Source organism: Orcinus orca, chromosome 19, assembly GCF_937001465.1.
Source record: "Orcinus orca chromosome 19, mOrcOrc1.1, whole genome shotgun sequence".
Taxonomy (NCBI): Eukaryota; Metazoa; Chordata; class Mammalia; order Artiodactyla; family Delphinidae; genus Orcinus; species Orcinus orca.
The window spans coordinates 23,908,334-23,930,243 of record NC_064577.1 but is presented as its reverse complement, the minus strand read 5'-3'; the positions used below and the strand labels follow the sequence as shown (position 1 = coordinate 23,930,243).

General features: G+C 41.1%; 1 protein-coding gene across 4 annotated transcripts in view; it reads right to left on the bottom strand.

Annotated features, from left to right (window-relative positions):
- The window catches only part of MAP2K6 (mitogen-activated protein kinase kinase 6), a 137,874-nt gene that overhangs the window by 44,497 nt on the left and 71,467 nt on the right, over positions 1 to 21,910 (bottom strand). For all 4 annotated transcript variants that reach the window (XM_004275421.3, XM_033438393.2, XM_033438392.2 and 1 more), the window contains exon 2: positions 4,119 to 4,185. In XM_004275421.3, the coding sequence (XP_004275469.1) occupies positions 4,119 to 4,185 (67 nt within the window). The remainder of the gene's footprint in view (positions 1 to 4,118; positions 4,186 to 21,910) is intronic.

The window sequence follows — 21,910 nt, the reverse complement described above, 5'->3', positions numbered from 1 at the left end:
ATCTCTCATGAATTTAAGACACAAAAATCTTCACATTTTAGGAGATTAAATCCAACAATGTATAAAAAAAGTAGTATATCCCAACCACGTGGGATTTTTGGGGGGTATGCAAGGCTAGTTCGATATTTTAAAAATCCGTCAGTGTAATCCATATCAAAGGGACAAAGAAGAAAACTCCAAGATGACATCAATTGATGCACAAAAAAAACACTCAACAAAATTCAACACACATTCATGATAAAAATGTTGAGTACACTTCGACCAGAGAGGAATTTTTTCAACCTCATAAACAACATCTATGAGGACTTAACATCATGCTTAATGGTGAAAGATTGAATGCTTTCCCTCTAAGATGGGAGACAAAGCAAGGTAGCCTGCTCTCACCAATCTTATTTAACATAGTACTAAATATCCTTGCCACTAAAATAAGGTAAGAAAATAAAGGTTAAAAAAAAAAAACAGTTAAGGAAGAAATAAAACTGTCTTTTTTGCAGAAGGTATGGCTATCTACACAGGAAACTCTAAGTAATCTACTAAAAAAGCTCCCGGAACTAATAATTGAGTTTTAGTAAGGTCACAGGGTATGCAGTCAACTCAAAAACCAATTGCATTTCTAAATACTGACAATAAACAAATGCAAATCAAAAGTGGAATACAATTTTTATTGCTTCAAAAAAAGGAAACACTTAGGTATAAATCCTCACAAAGCCTGATGGAGAGAATCTGTATGATGAAAACTATAAAATACTGTTGGACGAAATCAAAGAAAATCTAAATGCTTGGAGAAATTTACCACATTCATGGACTGGAAGACTGAGTGCAGTAAAGATGTCAATGCTCGCTCAACTGATCTATAGGTTAAACGCAATTCCTACCAAAAATCCCAGCAAGTTTATTTGTAGACATAGACAAGCTTATTCTAAAACTAACATGAAAAGAGGAAAGCCCTAGAGTAACCAAAATAGTTTTGAAAAAGAAAAACAAAGTGCAAGGAATCACTTTTCCCAATGTGAAGGCTTACTATGTAGCCGCAGGAATCAAGACAGTATGACAGACTGGCAGAGCAACAGACTCAGAGACCAGTGGAGCAGAATGGAGAACCCAGAAACAGATCCACACAAATACGCCCAATTAATATCTGACAAAGGCGCAAAAGCAATTCAGTGGAGGAGGGATAGCCTTTTCAGCAGATGGCGCTGGAGCAACCAGAAATCCATTGGCAAAAAAAAATAAAGCCCAACCTAAACCTCACATCTTGTACAAAAATTAAACTCGAAATGTAACATAGCCTTAAATCTAAAATGTAAAACTAAAACACTTCTAGAAAAAACATAGGAGAAAATCTGTAGGACCCAGGACTAGGCAGAGGGTTCTTAAACTTGTCACCAAAAACATAACACATAAGAGGAAAAACTGATAGATTGGACTTCATCAAAATAGAAAGACGAGGGCTTCCCTGGTGGCGCAGTGGTTAAGAATCGGCCTGCCAATGCAGGGGACACAGGTTCGAGCCCTGGTTCGGGAAGATCCCACGTGCCGTGGAGCAACTAGGCCTGTGCACCGCAACTACTGAGCCTGCGCTCTAGAGCCCGTGAGCCACAACTACTGAGCCCGTGTGACACAGCTACTGAGACCGCGCGCCTAGAGCCCGTGCTCCACAACAAGAGAAGCCACCGCAATGAGAAGCCCGCGCACCGCAACGAAGAGTAGCCCCCGCTCGACGCAACTAGAGAAAGCCCGCGCACAGCAACGAAGACCCAGAGCAGCCAAAAATAAATAAATAAATAATTTTTTTAAAAAAATAGACGAAAAGACCCATTACAGACTGGGAGACAATGTTCTTGAATCACATACCTGACAAACTCTGTGCATCTAGGATATATGAAGAACTCTCAAAACTCAACATAAAAAAAAAAAAATCTGATTACATAATAGGCAGAGAAGTGCACAGACATTTCACCAAAGAAGATATAGGGATGGGAAATAAATGCCAAAAGTATTGAACAGCCATTAGAGAAATGAAAATTAAAACTTCAGTGATATCTCACATCTACCAGAATGGCTAAAATGAAAAGCAGTGATGACGCTGACAGGGATGCAGAGAAAGTGGGTCATTCATACATTTTTGGTAAGAATGTACATGGGTAAAATCACCCTGGAAAATACTTGGCAGTTCTTTCAAAACTAAAACTGGACTTACCATATGACCCAGTAATTACACTACTGGACATATATCCCAGAGAAACAGAGGCTTGTTTCTATGCAAGAACTTACACAGGAATGTTCACAGCAGATGTATTCATAACACCTCAACTGGAAACTACTTGTACCTCCTTCAAAGGCTAAGGGGTTTAACAAACTGTGGTATATCCATACCATGGAATGGCAGTCAGCAACAACAGAGAATAAACTATGGATACGTGCGATAACTTGAATGAACCTCAAGGAAGTGATGCTGGATGAAAAAGGCCAGTCTCAGAACGGAGACGCATGATTCCATGTGCACCACAATCAAGAAGTAATGAAATGGAAAAGGAGAACAGATCAGTGGTTGCCAGGGATTAGGGACGGCAGGGGTGGGGGCAGAGGTGGGGAGTAAAAGGAGGGGGTCTTGTAGTGCCATACACTCGGGTATCTTGATTGCGGTAGTCGTTATGCAAGGCTGCACGTGTGATACAACTGCACAGAGCGACACACACACACACACACACACGAGGGCTTGTATTGCTGGTGAAATGTGAACACGTTCTGCGGTTTGCACCAACACCACTTTCTTGGTTTTGATGTGATACTAGGTTTGTGTAAGATGTTAACATTGTGGGGGACACAGATGGGGGAAGGGTACAGGGGACTTTGTACATTTCTCTGCCACCTCCTGTGAATCTACAATTACTTCAAAATAAAGTTTTAAAAGTGTACCCCCGAAGTCCCGTATAGGGAAGCCACATGTTTGAGCCTAAGCTCACGAGAAGAAACCAATCAGAGAGGAAAAGTTATTAATTACATAGTTCATAGGTCCAAGGGAAGAAAAATAACCAGAGGGACCGAAAAAAAGAAAAAAAAAAAAAAAGAAAGAAACCCCAGTCTTGGTAGTAGATATGGAAAGAATTCCTCCTGCAGATCCTCATGGAAGGAGCGCTCTCACTTGAATTTGGCTCCACAGTCCAGGGCGCTGAAGAACAGCCCTCCCCTCTGCTCCGTCCCTAGAGGTTCTTCAGTGGAAAGTGTGTTTACATGGTTGCATAAGATGCAATGACCAAAGTCTTACAGAACATGATCATTTTTATTAGCACATTCCAACACCAGGGGTGCACTGTCTGATAGGGAATGATCATGGTTAAGGTCGGAAACCTCTACAAAGGGAGGTGCTTTTTTATAGATGAGCAGAAGCCTGAAACATTTAAGTTTCCTCTCATTGTACTTGCTGTGCTTTTATGGTACCTCTGCTGTAATTGTTTTTCTTGGAATTTCCATTCCTCCCATGCAGATGCTTTGATAGGTGGTCATACCCCCAGCTAGGCAGGAAATACCCTCCCCACCCAACAGAGAGACAAAGAGACGAGGTGGAGGCTCCAGGAGAGGGTGCCCTGCTTCACCAGGACCCGAGCTCCCTTAGGGATTTGGGCCAGAGGCTCAGCTAACAAAGGAGTGGTCCTTCGTCTCATGCTTGCCTTCTGTTTATATGAGCAGGATTTAGGTGGCAGGATGCTGAGTTCTCACCAAATACCATCTTTCTACCTCAAACCAAATTTTATAGTAGTGGCTCTCTCAGGGGTTTGCTTGTTTGCTCAGATCTATATAGAAAAGGCAAAAAGTCCATGTCCAGTGACCTTTTTGGATTTACATAGGACCCCATCTGCGGAACGCATTTGTAGAATTTTTAACCAACTAGCAATGAGTTCAAAGCTACCCATTCCATATCGACTGACCGACTATGATTTTTTTTTTTCGGGTCTCAGAACAGTAAGTACTTGGCTTCCTCCTTTAAAGGGCTCTCCTTTCTAACAACTATCTCCATAGTTAAGGTATTGCTCACCAGTCCAAAAATGAACTCCCATTCCCTGGAAATCTGTAAAGTGCAAGCATTTGGATTAAGGCGATGATCCTGCCAGACTTACGTGGAACTGGTCTGAGGTTGTTCAAATGCTTCTTTTGGGATTTTAAGGCCAGGGTTTCTCTTCTTGCCTGTTGGGAAAGATGGAAGAATAAAGTTAAGGTCTGAATCACAGCATGAGAGCAGGGACAGAGACTGCAGCAGAGAAAAAGGACAGAACTGGGAACGCAGGTCTCATTTCCACATTCAGAACTCCACTTCCTACCAGGACGGCCGTGAATGACACGCACCAGTCACCAGGCTGAGCAGAGCCTCCCAAGTGCAGACTGAGATCACGGATGCGGTTTTTCACCAGTGCAGGGTGCAGTGTCAGTATAAGGCTGCCAATCCTCTTTACCCAGGAAGACCTGCCCTTTTTTCCCTGCTGGGAGTTCGGCATTCCAACTTCTTCTTCATTTTCTTGTACACAACAATGGTAATGGTAGACGGTGTTAGTTACAGGATTTTTTCCTTTATAATGTCAGTCAGATGTACCCACACTTCTCTTAGTATACCAGAGTTTTCTAAATTGATCTTTGATTAGCTGACAGAGTTAACCATGGAGGTAGAATAAAACATACTTTCCCACTGTTCTCCCCTTCCTCTTCTCAACCACCTGCCGTAAGTTAAAACACCTAAGCGAAGGGTAGGGTAATACTTATTTACTTTTTCCCCATTCCAAAAAGGATTATGATAAGAGATGGGCCCATGCAAGGAGGCTGTCACTTCTTTGGGGGCAAGATGGGAACATAATGTGTTTGTTCATCATCCCCGGGCTGAAACCACAAGAGAGCTTCACTCAAATACTTTTGTTGATGGTTTAAAAGAACAGACTGAAAAATGACGGCTCAGGAAGCGATAAGAGAATCCAGTCTTGTAAAGGCTCGGGATTTTCCTCATCTAAGGACATCCTGTATCTCTTCATGCTTAGCAGGAAACGCCAGAGCAGAGCTGGATACAACACCCGTGGGCTTACATTCTTTCTCACCTCTTCTCCACGTTGCAGGGAGCACTACAGAGCTGACACACACCCTGCTTAAGGCTCTGAGTAGAGATCTGCAGCTGCGTAGAAACTGCAGAAGTCATATTCTGTAGCCTCTTGCAGGAAAATGACATCCAAAGACTTCAGTGACTGCTCACCACCAGAGAGCCAGCAATGACCCAGTCAGAATCAGAATCCAGGCCTCCAAACACTCAGGTGGGAACTCTTTCCTCTGTGCCACAATGGATGAAGTTTAGAGGTGACCAGAGAGAATGAGGTAGGGGAGTACGGGGTTATGAGTTTTTAAAAACCAGATTACAGGGGCTTCCGTGGTGGCGCAGTGGTTGAGAGTCCGCCTGCCGATGCAGGGGACACGGGTTCATGCCCCAGTCCGGGAGGATCCCACTATGCCGCGCAGCGGCTGGGCCCGTGAGCCATGGCCGCTGGGCCTGCACGTCCGGAGCCTGTGCTCCGCAACGGGAGAGGCCACAGCAGTGAGAGGCCCGCGTACCGCAAAAAACAAAACAAAACAAAAAAACCAGATTACATCCAGTTCCTTCACTCACCAAGAGACCTCCAGGGTCACTTTTCATCTGACTCTTGATATCCTCAACTATAAAACGGTGTAGTAACATCAATGCCTACCATATCGGACTGATGTGAGAACCATGGGATAACACATATGAAAGAGCAATGAAATTATAATCATTTTAAAAAAACAAGCTGCACAGTCTCATAAAAGAAAATGAGTCATTTAAGAAACTCAGGAACAGGGACTTCCCTGGTAGTCCAGTGGGTAAAGCTCCGTGCTCCCAATGCAGGGGGCCCGGGTTCGATCCCTGGTCGGGGAACTAGATCCCGCATGCATGGCGCAACGAAGATCCCACGTGCCGCAACTAAGACCCAGCACAGCCCAAATAAATAAATAAACATTTAGAAACTCAGGAACAGAATTGGTATATTATCATAGTCCAGTGTAATGTATAATTGTGATCTTTCTCTCTATGCCTTCAAAATCCAGAAATCTAGATCAATTTTGCCAAGTTGCACAAAGCCAGGAAGCAACATGCTTGGCAGTAACCAACACAGAGAAAGCCTTTCAGACCCACCTTCACTGAGTGACGTTAAGTCAGAAAGAGAAAAACAAATACTGTATATTAATGCATATATGTGGAATCTAGAAAAATGGTACAGATGAACCAGTTTGCAGGGCAGAGATAGAGACACATGTAGAGAACAAACATATGGACACCAAGGGGGGAAAGTGGTGGATGGGTGGGATGAATTGGGAGATAGGGATTGACATGGATACACTGATGTGTATAAAATAGATAACTAATAAGAACCTGCTGTATAAAAAAATAAAATTCAAAAAGAAAAAGAACCACCTTCATCGTAACAGGTCTTCTCAGTTCTCTCCTCATTTGGACTTACCTATGCGTTTTACAAAAATTCAAAACTCACCATTTCCCTTCCTATTCCTGGAGCTCAGATGGCCATTGAGCACATGTCACTGAGTTAGTTATTGACAATACACAGAGCTGTACTATGCTGGATCTGATTGTGAGAATCCAAGTAGATAAATGGCCTGATTCCAACAATTCCCATCCATGGGCCTCAGGCAATACATAGGGAAGGCTATTTTAAATGAGATACTCTAAGGAAGAATGAACGAGTTTGACTTGTCTAAACATCATGCAGATTCTAACACAGGTGACAGAGAATTCAGGTAATCCGGACAAATACAACCCTGTAGTTCTCCCAGATAAAACGAAGCAAAATGAAACTAAAATATATTTTTCCTGCAAAAAAGCCTCCCCAGATGCCATTTACGCAAGCCGCAAGCAAACGTTACTCTTAAGTTCCTGCATCTCTCTTCTTCATTTCTAACTCAGCTCTTACAAGATGGATGTCAAGAGAAATACCTATTTATGGAGGAAAACACCTTTGAAAAACTTTAATATAGCAGTGAATTATTACACCATAGGAATTAATTATTCGTAGTTCATTAATAGCAATCGACTATTAAGCTATAACTAACAAATCATCAAAACATCTATACGAAGAAATAGCAAAAGAAAGAGAGAAAACTTTTGGCACGGAGACTAAAGAAAGAAATGACCCAAAGAACAATAAAGTCTTCTAGGTGTGGGAAAAGAAGACCCCTGGTTCTCCTCTGACAAAAAAAAAAAACAAGAAACAGAGTTCCAGCAGACACAAAACCTAGTTGAATCACCATTAGAAAACACCCTGCCTTCATTTTTTAACAGTAAATAAAACAAAAATCACAAAGGCACGCACCAACATTCCATAATTCACTTACTTGACCATCACTGGAAGAACAGCCCCGTAAAAGACCAGCAGAGGTACCTCTAATAAGGGTTTCAGGGCTGCTGCGAGAGCGAGCCGAAGAAAACCCCAGAGAAGGCTGCTTTACTCGGAAGACGGCGCTTCAGCCGAGCAAAACGGAGCTGCACAGACTCCACCCCTCCTGCAGTGCCGATCACCCCAAACCTCTGCAAGTTTATCGTTCCCAGGGAAACTCCCACTTCAGGAAGGGAGAGTCGAAGTGGGTCTGTTTGAACACCAAGGTGTGACATTAAGCATTAACCAGACTTGGAGGAGTAAATCTATAAAGTAATTCTGGATAGCACAGCGTTCTCCAGCTTTTCTGTAAATGCCTCTTTCATTTCTTAAAGAAAGGAAAACAATATGTGATCAGTTTCCAGCTGTGTTTATTTCAAAGCAATCTGTTCCCCTTGGCAAGGCTGCCAACACCTGACTGTTAACATTTAACACTGTGTTAAAAAAAAATTAAGGAGAGGCAGCAAAGTGAATAATAAAACTAAGTGGCCAACTATGATAAGTGGCCTTTTTGCTTGACATTCAAAAGCAAAAATGAAAAATACGTCAGAAAATAGGCTCTATGTTATGTCACATGCTAGTAACAAGCCTTCTCAGAAGGAGAGAATTCTGTATACGTCTGCAGATCTCAACCAGCTGTGCCCTCTTATTGGCACAATCTGCAAAGGGTAAAAACCTCCTTGGCCTGATGGAGCATATGTGGTACCATATTACATCAGCCTGTGTCACACCCATGCCTGTTTTCTCCAAAAATATTGTAGTCCCACTGCACACATGTATTGGCAAAATTCATCTTAAACCAAAGCCTTTCCCCAATGGCACTGGGGAAAAAAAGAAAAAAAACCTTGCCAGCAGTTAGAAAATATTTACCAAGCCACAGAAATGTTCACCAGCTCTGACCGTACCGAAAATGATGGGGTACACAAGACATCTTGCTGGGCACCGCTCAGAGAAGCGAAGCACAAAGGGCTTCTCTCATGTGCCTTATTACATAAAACAGAAGATCGCGCTCCAGCGCCAACCCAAACAGCAAGAGAAACCAGAGGGGTGGAATCCGGAGGCTCTCCTGACACCTAAATGTTTGTCAGCCTGGCCAAGGGTCCGGGAACATGATTATGAGGGTTTACGATTATTGACACAGCTTTACAAAGGGATGACTTTGCTCCCGGCTCCAAATTTATTTTAAAAATCTGTTTCCCAACGTGAATGGGATTTCCAGCCAAGTAACTGGCAACCTGAAGACCCTGGCTGCCCTTGCCTTCATACTTGTATCTAGGCTTCAGTTCCATGGGTAGCTGGCACTAAAGGTGGCGGAGAAGTGTCATTAAATGTTATTAAGTCACAATGGTCAGATGTAAGGCAGCTCACAGAGCAGGGCAGAGTGAAGGGAGAACAGAGAGAGAGCTGGCTTAACAACAGTGACCCGGAAGTGGACACAGAAAATTCCCCCAAACCACTGGATCTCACCCACCACTGAGACTTCCACCAGGATGCCAGATTTCTTTGGAATTACATAAAATTTAGAGAAGGAAAGCTGCAAAGTTCATTTGAAAACGTGCAGTCATTTTTATTTCAAGGCGGCAGATGAATCTCCTGAAACGACAGCTTTACCTCCGTGTCCCTGGGCTCAGGGGCTCCAGCCCTCCTGTGGACAGGAGCTCAACCTTCTAATTTCAGCCCGTTTATCACACGCCCCACAGAACCTTCCCAGACCTCCCCAGACATACTTAAGGAGCACAGGCCACACCCACCAGCTTCCACAGGCCGGCATCTCAAACACAATACGAATTCAATGCAACTTCACTCAACTCCCAGTATTTTAAACTGTCCACTCTACCTAAGATAGATCTCCACGACCGTCTTCCACTTATATTCCTCATACCTTGTCTCACAATCTCGAATCACTTCTGCATTTATGTGTTCGTTTTTGAATCTACTTATTACTTATTTATTATCTGTCTCACCCAGAAACATTCAGCTACAGCAGCAATTTTGCCCAGGGCTTGTACACCGTCAGTATTTGTTGACGGAACATTTGTTGTTCTTTTCTCAGCTGTTTTGAATTTTGGTATTGAGGTCTTCAAAAATAATTTTAAATAGTGTAGTCTGTAAAAATATTGAATCACTATGTTGTACATCTGAAGTTAATATAATATTGTATATCAACCATAATTTTTTTTTAAAAACACAGAATGGAGTAGAAATAGTTCAACCCTGAGCATACGTAAGAGCTCGTTTTAAGTCCCCGCCGTGCCACTTAACACTGGGACCCTGAGGATGATTCTGAAACTCAGTTTCCACAGCGACAAGCTGGAGACGAGACTCTGGCTGCTGAGAGATTTAGTTGGCATAACCTACGGGAAGGAGTCCAGCACACAGTAGGTACCCACCGGATAGCAGTTTCTTTTCTCCCTTCCACGTTTGTGCTTACATTTTTAAAATAGGAACGAAACAGAATGTCCCCTCTGTGGGCAGGTTATTTCTTCAAATGCCATCTTTGTTCTCCCCCTCCTGTGTTATTTATGTGAAAATGACATTTTCAAACATCTCATCGATCGTGAACCGTATTCTCTTGGTTCCCACTGACTATGGGAATTGTTTAAGCTCTATAGGATCAGGATCTCTGAGAGCAAACCCTCAGAATCCATATTTTTTATAAAGGACTTCAATTCTTGAGAGCAGTTTTAGGTTCACAGCAAAACTGAAGGGAAGGTACAGAGATTTCGCATATACCTTCCTGTTCCCATACATGCAGAGCCTCTCGCGTTAGCGGCATCCCGCCAGAGTGGTGCATTTGTTACAAATGACGCACCTGTATTGACACATCATCACCCACTCGCTCTTGGTGTTGTACATCCTAGGGGTTTGGATAAATGTACACTATGCATCTATCATTACAGTGTCATACAAAGCAGTTTCACTGTCCTAAAAAATCCTGTTCTCCCCCTATTCATCCCTCCTTCCCCCCAACCCCTGGCAACCACTGATCTGTTTACTGTATCTATAGTTTTGCCTTTTCCAGAACATTATATAGTTAGAATCATACTGTGTGTGTGTGTGTGTGTGTATAGCCTTTTCTGATTGGCTTATTTCACTTAGTAATATGCATTTAAGCTTCTTCCATATCTTTTCATGACTTAATAGTTCATTTCTTTATAGCACTGAATAATATTCCATTGTCTGGATATACCACAGTTCATTAATCCATTCACCTACTGAAGTGCATCTTGGTTGCTTCCAAGTTTTGGCAATTATGAATAACGCTGCTTATAAACATCTGTGCGCAGGTTTTTGTACGAACGTAAGGAGTGTCACTGCTGTATTGAAAGAGCTAGAGAATAAGACAAACCAATTCCTGTAACATCAGAGAGCATGTGTGATGTGCAGTAAAAGTATCGCACCATGAATACACAGGACGTTCAAAGAGGGAGAGAGAAAATCAGGCAAGGGAAATGAGAAAATACAGTCTCACAGAGGAAGTAGTATTTTACATGGTCCTTTGATAAATGGTAGGATTTGAGGGTACGTGATGGCTCATTATACTATTATGTCTTCTTTTTATATATATTCAATGTTTCCATAATAAGACATGAAAAGGCAACAGTAGGATTCCAAGGAGGAGGAGGAGGAGGAGCTCACGGTGTGGCGAGAAGGACATTGTGGCGTCTCAAAGGCTGTGACACGGAAAGACTGAAAGATTGTAACTAACAATTTTTAATTTTCAGATTTAGGAAGAGAAGTCATCTATTTTTTAGTAGAGGAGTATCATGCCATGTTGTGTTTTAAAAACAAATGATGTAACAAGATTAATCTACTATCTGCAGGGTGTTTTGAAACTGTGGTACACATGCACACACATAACACCTGCATACACGCTCACAGGCCCACATACACACACCTTGGTGGTTTAAGCTGTTGGGTCTTTGCTCATATTTTCCCTGAAGTGTTATCATCTTTCTCCCCTGGTCAGTTGCAACACACTCAGCTCAAGTGTGTTCTCCTCCAGGAAACCTTCCATAAAAAACATGCAATAAATGTCCCTTATCTGTGTGGCCACAGGACTCTACACGTTATCTTCCGTCTTCCTTCTTACACTGATTGATTGAACCCACCTGCTCACCCGTCTCTTCCACTAGAAGGCGAGCTCTTCAGAGCCGGACCCCATGCCTTACCCAGGTGCAGAGTAAGCACTAGACCCAAAAAATGAGAGGCAGAGACCACAGCAACTTGGCTAATAAATTTAAGTTGCTTAAACTTCACAGAGGCAAAATCTATAGGCTCTGGTAATTTCCTGGATAAGAAGTATAGAAGACCAGAAGCTAAGCTGTAGTAGTAACAGTGGTAGCAATCTGGCTTTTCCACACCTAGATAAAATTAAGTAAAAAAGGAAAGTCAGGCCAGTTGGGGTGGGAGGTGGGAGAAGGCAGATAATGAGCTCCAGCCCTTAGATGTGCTAGGGATAAGCTGAAGGAACACCTGGAGATTTCAAGCAGGCACATGGAGCTTCAGAGAGGGATGGCGGGGGGTGGGGGGGGATATGAAAATCTCTGAGTGACAAACAGAGAAGTAGAAAGTTGAATGAGACAGGCAGAGAAACAAGAACGGGAAGCAGCCTATGTAAGCATATTTTGAGAGAATGAGATGTAAATGAAGAATCAGCGAAGGACACCGAGAATCTCTGGAGGTTCCAAGGAGAAACACCAGCGAGTGCAGAGCAGCACCACCCACTATTCAGAAAAGGTCCTATTTTCAAAGGATGAGAGCACTCCGAGTTTTCTTACAGCTTCCCGGAACTGAAGTTCTTTTTCCAGACCCGGTCGAGCTGAAGTATATGCTTAGTCACGTTAACCATTTGGTGCTGACTTTGTGCTTTTGAAAGAACCTAAAAGCAAAGCCCAGCCAAGGCCCTCCCGTTGTGGTCTGGGGCCCAGTGAAAGCAGGGGGTGGGCGTGAGGGTGAGGCGGGGAGGGCCCCCCGTCTGTACTCATCTCCTTCCTCGTTTACATGCCGCTTCATTCGTGAGTCTTATCAAAAGGAAACGCAGTCACAGGGTGTTAAAAATACCGCTTTACAACAAAAATATGGCAGCAGTGGCAAAGAAATTGAGGGATGTGGCTCATCTTTTCAAAATGCATGCTCCATTCTGGTTAGGTTTAAAAATTGCACTTATATTTTAGAGAAAAATACTGAAATGTCTCCAAGTGGAATAATATGATTCTAGGATATGCTTCAAAATAATATGGGAGTGGGGTGGGGTGGGGATAGAGGTGAAGTAAGCTAGTAATTGTCAAAGCTGAGTGATGGACACACGGTGCTCACTATACGTCTGTCTTTGAGTATGTTTGAAAATGTCCAAAATGTAATGATTTTCTTGAATAGCTACTGAATCACAGAAAATTCTCTTTTAATAGTTAAAAAAGAGGGATAGTAAGAAGACTGCATTTTTCTCTTGGGAGAAGTGGACTCTTCTTTCCCTTTGGTCTAAGATCACAATATTTTAAAATTTTTTATTGGAGTAGAGTTGATTTACCATGTGTTAGTTTCAGGTGTACAGCAAAATGAATCAGTTATACATAGACATATATCCACTCTTTTTTTTTAGATTCTTTTCCCATATGGGCCATTATAGAGTATCGAATAGAGTTTAAGATCACAATTTTAATAGCACTGAGATCACCTCCCTTTAGCCAAGGAAAACTACAGGGTCATAATTTTCATTCAACCAGCTGCTTGAAGACTAAGAAGTGCAGAGAAATACAGAGGAAAGTTCTTGATCTATATGTCTTCTAAGAGTGCTACCAGTACAGTCCATCCTGCTTCTCCCCCACATTTACCTAATTTCTTTTAGTGAGCTGCATTCTACCATGATGTCATTGACCCATGTTGAGGTCACCTTAAAAAGGGAACTCTGGGGCTTCCCTGGTGGCGCAGTGGTTGGGAGTCTGCCTACCAATGCAGGGGACACGGGTTCGAGCCCTGGTCTGGGAAGATCCCACATGCCACGGAGCAACTAGGCCCGTGAGCCACAACTACTGAGCCTGCACGTCTGGAGCCTGTGCTCCACAACAAGAGAGGCCACAATAGCGAGAAGCCCACGCACCGCAATGAAGAGTGGCCCCCGCTTACCGCAACTAGAGAAAGCCCTCGCACAGAATCGAAGACCCAACACAGCCAAAATTAATAAATTAATTAATTTTTAAAGAAAGGGGACTCTGAAATTCATCTCTGTAAGGTTGTTTTTGATTACCTTATATAATGTCTTCTTTTTCAAAAAATTTTATTTTTTATTGGTCTACAGTTGATTTACAATGTTGTGTTAGTTTCAGGGGTACAGCAGTTACCCCTGATTCAGTTACACATATACATATAGCTATTCCTTTTCAAATTCTCTTCCCATTTAGGTTATTAAAGAATATTGAATAGAGTTCCCTGTGCTCTACAGTAGGTCCTTGTTGGTTATATATTTTATATACAGCAGTGTGTACATGTCAATCCCAATCTCCCAATTTATCCCTCCCCCCCCCCACCTTTCCCCCTTTGAATAACCATAATGTCTTCTTTATAAAGATTCTTGGGGTAAAAATATGTGTTACCAATAACAAGAAGAGGTGGTTTCTCCTGTATAATCTCTGCCTATGGATGATGTGAATGTTCCGCTAACGTGTTTCCTTCCTTGGGTTGATGGCTGAAAGGCTTAAGGCCAAACCTGGACTCATATTCATACTCATTTCTGACTCAGTGTTTTTTGTGGCTCTGTTTCTGTCTTACCCACCCTTTTAATAATATTTTATTGTGGAACATTTTATATACATGGGAAAGTAAACAAAACAGTTATAATCAACCTCTGTGTACCTATTCCCCAGCTTCAAAAAATACCGACTTAAGACCAATTTTGGTTCATCTACACCCCACCCACATTCCCAGACATCAAATCATTCCATCCATAACTATTTTATCAAATATCTCTAAAGAAAATTGACTATTAAAAATAACCATCATACCATTATCACACGGAAACAAATAAGTAATTTCTTAATATCTACTCAGTGTTCAAAATTCTGATTGTCTTGTGAAGAGGAGTTGGGAGAGGGGTAAGATAGGAGAAGGGGATGAAAAGGTACAAACCATAGGTATAAAATAAATAAGATACAAGAATGTAATTAATGTGTAGGACAGGAAATCTAACCAATATTTTGTAATAACTTCAAATGGAGTATAATCTATAAAAATATCAAATCACTATGTACACACTTGAAACTAACAGAACATTGTAAATCCACTATACTCCAGTAAATAAATAATTCTAATTGCCTCCTTATAAATAAGTAAGATAAATAATTATCTTGTTTATAAACATTCTAAATACTCTTAAATTATGCTGTGTTTGAATCAGGATCAAAATTAGGTCCTTGCTATGTAAAAAGCAAAGGGGACTTTCCTGGCAGTCCCGTGGTTAAGACTTCACCTTCCAGTGCAGGGGGTGCTGGTTTGATCCCTGGTTGGGGAGCTAAGATCCCACATGCCTCGCAGCCCAAAACCAAAAAACCAAAACATAAAACAGAGGCAGTATTGTAACAAATTCAATAAACACTTAAAACAAAATGGTCCACATCAATTAAAAAAAAAAAAGCAAAAAAACAAATTAAATGAACAAACCAAACCAAACCAAACATGTAGATACAGAGAACAGAGCAGTGGTTACCAGAAAGGAAGAGGAGAGTAAAATGGGTAAAGGGGGATCCACCCTATGCTGATGGATGGAAACTAAATTTTGGTGGTGAGCAGACTGCGGTGCACACGGAAGTCAAAATACAATGTTTTAAGATTAGGTGATAGAATTTCTTAGGTCCCTGTCAATCTATAAGCTCTCCCTCCATTTCTTGTTGTCCACCCCTCCCCACCCAATGCGATTACTTGGCTGAAGAAATCTGATCATTTGCCCTATACAGTTCCCCATTAATTCTGAGGGCGCGCCTTGTGGGCTTGTGTGCCCCTTTGTTAGCTAGAGTGCGATCAGACGGAAACTCAACTGCTCCGTTTGGCACAGCGGCATCACAGGTGGCCTCACCTGCTTTTAACTAAATTGCTGAATTCTTTGCATCCTAGTAAACGCTCCTAAACTCTTAATGGAAAAAGGAAGAAATAAATAAATAAATGAATAACCCCTCAACAACACTGGGTAGTCAACAAACTTTTTAATCTTTGTCAATTTGATAAGTAAACAAAGGTACCTCATTGTTTTTAATCACCCTTTAAAAATGTGTAATGAAGTTGAATATTTTTAACATGTCTACTGACATCTGTAGTTATGTTTCTGTGAACTCCTTGTTCAAGCCATTTGCTCATTTTTATGTTAGGTTATTATTGTTGTTTTATTTGTAAGAGAAGACATTGCCCCTTCTGTAGTTTGAATCACAAAACACACACACATGTGAGTGTGTCTGCCCACTTGGGTTGGGTTTTTCTCCCCTTTTTGATTGTACAGAATTAAAAATTTTTACATTACTTCATGGCCTTTGCACTTTTACAAGGCAGGAACATTCTTTCCTTTTCCCCAAATAGCTAGATAGTTGTCCCAATACCACCTATTAATCTGTCCATTTTTTCCCCATTAATTTTACACATCTTTTTAATATTTATACCTCTTATATAAGTTCATTGGCTGCTATGTCTAAAAGTTATTAAATATTCGTGGCATTGAAAGGCAACTTCACTCAATCCTGACTTTAAGAGAACTCTTTCTAGCTTTTCACCTTAAAAAAACTCTGCTGGTTTTACAAAACTGTGTCATTTGCAGAAATGTGGATGGACCTGGAGACTGTCATACAGAGTGAAGTAAGTCAGAAAGAGAAAAACAAATATCATATATTAATGCATGTATGTGGAATCTAGAAAAAATGGTATGGATGATCTTATTTGCAAAGCAGAAATAGAGACACAGATGTAGAGAACAAACATGGATACCAAGGGGGAAAGGGGGGTGGGTGGGGTAGGTTGAATTGGGAGATTGGGATTGACATATCCACTACTACGTATAAAATAGATTAACTAATGAGAACGTACCCTATAGCACAGGGAACTCTACTCGGTGCTCTGTGGTGACCTAAATGGGAAGGAAATCCAACAAAGGGGATATGTGTATCCATATGGCTGATTCACTTTGCTGTATGGCAGAAACTGACACAGGAGTGTAAAGCTATGCTCCAATAAGAAAAAAAAAAATTATGCTGCTTTTAGATTCAGTTTGACAGAAGAAGGATAGAGCCATCCATGTTTACTGAGTGAAATATCTTATCAAGGCTCTCAAAGACTTGCCCATACCGTAATCCTTAGAACTTGTGAGTGTTAGCATGCTCAGGTTTCAGGAGATGTGATTAAAGGAAGGGTTCTGGGATGAGATTATCGTGGATTATCCAGTTGGGCCCTAAATGCCATCACAAAGCTTCCTGATAGCAGAGAGGCTGAGAGACACGAGACACACGGAGGAGCAGACGGAGGCAGAGGCCGGGGGATTCAGCCACAACCTGGAGAACGCCGCGAGTGCCAGCAGCTCCTGCAGGCTGGATTCTTTATCCCAGAGGCTCTGGAGGGAGCCTGACCTGCTGACACCTTGATTCTGGATTTCTGGCCTCCAGAAATGTGAAAGAATAAATTTATGCAGTTTTAAGCCACCAAGTTTGTGGTTACTTGTTACAGCAGTTACAAGAAACTAGTACACTACGGGCGGACCTCGGAGATATCGTGGGTTCCGGTCCAGCCCCGGGCAATAATGCAAATATCGCAAAAAAGCAAGTCACACGAATTCTTTGGTTTCCCAGTGCATGGTAAAGTTATGTTGACAATATAGAGTAGTCTATTAAGCGTGCAACAGCATTATGTCTAAAAAACAATGTTCATACCTTAATTTAAAATACTTTATTGCTAGAAAATGCCAACCATCAGTGAGCAAATGCTGTTAGAAAAATGGCGCCGATAGACTTGCTCGAGGCAGGGTTGCAACAAACCTTCAATTTGTAAAACATGCAATATCTGCGAAGCACGATAAAACGAAACCCAATAAAGACAAGGTATGCCTGTATTAGAAATGGATGCTGAATTTTACCAAATTCCCTTTCAACATTTATTGAAGTAATCCAGTGTCCTTCCTCTTATACCCAAGCTGCCACGCTCTCTACCAAATGGATTTCTTACTTTTTCCTTTTCTGTTTTCTTTCTTTCACCAACTCATTTTCACTCTCTTTATTTCCTCCTCAGCAGCTTCTGCCACTAAGCCTTCCTGAGGATCCTGTGTTCCTGCATTGCCTGTGGTGGTAGAAACTTAGAGCTTGCTAATCCCTGGATTCAAGAAACATCTAGAAAGTCTTAACTTGACAAAACAAGGGTGCAAAACAAAGTTAAGAAATTAAATGCAAACAAGAAGGAATAGGTATTAGTAAATGTTCCTTTCTCTGGAACAAAGGAGATGGTGCTGGCTTCCTTTCATTTCTCTCTAGCTTGGGGCCAAGGAAGAAATGTACCCTTTCCCCAGGCCTGTGTCACATTGTGAAATTCTTCATGTCCCCTGTCAACAAGAAACAAGAAGGTAAAGAAACCAGGGCCAAAGCAATCTCAGAAACTATGGCAAGATTCCTCACCTTGACACTCCAGCCCTGCAGCCTGAAAAAACTCAGGATCATCCTCTTCCCCATGGCTGTTTCTGCAGTATCTCTCACTTTTTTCTCTCCAGGGAGGCTGGACGTTTTTGAGAGTCATGTTTTACAAACCACAGCCTGGCAGAAAACCAGTGGCCTCTGCCTTTTGTTCTGCCACATACTTTGCTGGCTTCATGCATCCCCCACTGGTGACACTTCTGATTAGAGGTTCAGGATGGTTGATAAAAAAACAAAGACTAAGAAATAGCCTCAAGAAAACCACAAAACTTAAATGTGAGGTTTTCTGAAAAGAGAAAGCAAACAACTTTTTTTATGCATGTCTACTCATATTTCATTACTATTTCAGATCCTCATGGAACCCTTAAGGGAAAATTCCACACTCCTATAGAAGGACTTAGGTCCTTATCTCACCGTAATTAACAAATATTGCTTCAGGCAGTGCCATAACTCTGCGTGTCAAAGAAGTGGAGTTCTCTAGTCTTGGTCATATGTTTAGAAATTGTTCCAGGCACTCACCTTGAAACTTGTAAATCAGTTCATCTCTAAGACTAATTGCAAAAAAAAAAGTACAGTTGACCCTTGAATAACACAGGTTTGAACTGCACCGATTCACTTATATGTGGATTTTTTTCAATAAATATGGCATCTGTATTTTCATTTTATAGTTCTTTAAATGAACTAAGTGTGGGGGAAAGTATGTGCTCAATCAGAGCTCACAATATGTGGAACCGAAAGAACTAGGGTTTGAGTCCTGATTCTACCCAAACTGTTTGAGCTTCCTGCCCCTGGGTGAGTCACTGATCAATTCATTTGTTTTTCAGGCAGAGATAGCAGTCTGCAGATTTTTGACTGTGGGGTGGGGGCAGGGGGTGTCAGTGCCCAATTGCTGCTTCGTTGTTCAAGTGTCAACTGTACATAAATTCCCTGTTGCATCCATAGAATGATCCACCTACCTATGTGATCAGAAATGGGAGGGAAAGATATAAATTTAAATACGCATCATGATGCCTTATACACAGCTACCTATACAGCTTCCCCAAACTGGTTTTAATGGCTAACCAAAAATTCAAGGAGATAATTTATAATGATCCCTGGATATACTAATTTTATAAGATTTTCTTTAGAAGAACTACAATCCTGCAGCCTGTGGAACAAAAACCACCTTCACAGAAAGATAGACAAGATGAAAAGGCAGAGGGCTATGTACCAGATGAAGGAACAAGATAAAACCCCAGAGAAACAACTAAATGAAATGGAGATAGGCAATCTTCCAGAAAAAGAATTCAGAATAATGATAGTGATGATGATCCAGGACCTTGGAGAAAGAATGGAGGCAGAGATCGAGAAGATGCAAGAAATGTTTTAAAAAGATCTAGAAGAATTAAAGAACAAACAAACAGAGATGAACAGTACAATAACTGAAGTGAAAACTACACTAGAAGGAATCAATAGCAGAATAACTGAGGCAGAAGAACGGGTAAGTGACCTGGAAGACAGAATGATGGAATTCACTGCTGTGGAACAGAATAAAGAAAGAAGAATGAAAAGAAATGAAGACAGCCTAAGAGGCCTCTGGAACAACATTGAATGCAACAACATTCGCATTATAGGGGTCCCAGAAAGAGAAGACAGAGAGAGAGAAATGACCCGAGAAAATATTTGAAGAGATTATAGTTGAAAACTTCCCTAACATGGGAAAGGAAATACCCACTCAAGTCCAGGAAGCGCAGAGAGTCCCATACAGGATAAACCCAAGGAGAAACACGCCGAGACACATAGTAATCAAATTGGCAAAAATTAAAGACAAAGAAAGATTATTGAAAGCAGCAAGGGAAAGATGACAAATAACATACAACCTCCCATAAGGTTAACAGCTGATTTCTCAGCAGAAACCCTACACCAGAAGAGAGTGGCATGATGTACTTAAAGTGATGAAAGGGAAGAACCTACAACCAAGATTACTCTACCCGGCAAGGATCTCATTCAGATTCAATGGAGAAATCAAAAGCTTTACAGACAAGCGAAAGCTAAGAGAATTCAGCACCACCAAACCAGCTCTACAACAAATGCTGAAGGAACTACTCTAAGTGGGAAACACAAGAGAAGAAAAGGACCTACAAAAACCCAAAACAATTAAGAAAATGGTAATAGGAACGTACATATCAATAATTACCTTAAACGTGAATGGATTAAATGCTCCAACCAAAAGACACAGGCTCGCTGAATGGATACAAAAACAACACCCATACATATGCTGTATACAAGAGGCCCACTTCAGACCTAGGGACACATACAGACTGAAAGTGAGTGGATGGAAAAAGATATTCCATGCAAATGGAAATCAAAAGAAAACTGGAGTAGCAATACTCAAATCAGAAGAAACGGGCTTTAAAATAATGTTACAAGAGACAAGGAAGGACACTACGTAATGATCAAGGGACCAATACAAGAAGAAGATATAACAATTATAAATATATGTGCATCCAACTTAGGAGCACCTCAATACATAAGGCAGCTGCTAACAGCTATAAAACAGGAAATTGACAGTAACACAGTAATAGTGGGGGACTTTAACACCTCACTTACACCAATGGACAGATCCTCCAAACAGAAAATTAATAAGGAAACACAAGCTTTAAATAACACAATAGACCAGGTAGGTTTGATTGCTATTTATAGGACATTCCATCCAAAAACAGCAGATTACACTTCTCAAGTGGGCACAGAACATTCTCCAGGATAGATTACATCTTGGGTCACAAATCAAGCCTCAGTAAATTTAAGAAAATTGAAATCATATCAAGCATCTTTTCTGACCACAACGCTGTGAGATTAGAAATCAATTACAGGGGGAAAAACGTAAAAAACACAAATACATGGAGGCTAAACAATATGTTACTAAATAACCAAGAGACCACTGAAGAAATCAGAGGAAATCGAAAAATACCTAGAGACAAATGACAATGAAAACACGACAATCCAAAACCTATGGGATGCAGCAGAAGCAGTTCTAAGAGGGAAGTTTATAACTATACAAGCCTACCTCAAGAAACAAGAAAAATCTCAAACAATCTAATGTTGCACCTAAAGGAATTAGAGAAAGAAGAAAAAACAAAACCCAAAGTTAGCAGAAGAAAAATCATAAAGATCAGAGCAGAAATAAATGAAATAGAAACAAAGAAAACAATAGCAAAGATCAATAAAACAAAAAGCTTGTTCTTTGAAAAGATAAACAAAATTGATAAACCTTTAGCCAGACTCATCAAGAAAAAGAGGGAGAGGACTCAAATCAAAATTGGAAATGAAAAAGGAGAAGTTACAACGGACACGGCAGAAATACAAAGCATCCTAAGAGACTACTACAAGCAACTCTATGCCAATAAAATGGACAACCTGGAAGAAATGGACAAATCCTTAGAAAGGTATAACCTTCCAAGACTGAACCAGGAAGAAATAGGAAATATGAACAGAGCAATCACAAGTAATGAAATTGAAACTGTGATTTAAAATCTTCCAGCAAACAAAAGTTCAGGACCAAATGGCTTCACGGGTGAATTCTATCAAACATTCAGAGAAGAGCTAACACCCATCCTTCTCAAACTCTTCCAAAAAATTGCAGAGGAAGGAAAACTCCCAAAATCATTCTGTGAGGCCACCATCACCCTGATACCAAAACCAGACAAAGATATGACAGAAAAAGAAAATTACAGACCAATATCACTGATGAATATAGATGCAAAAATCCTCAACAAAATACTAGCAAACAGAATCCAACAACACATTAAAAGGATCATACAACATGATCAAGTGGGATTTATC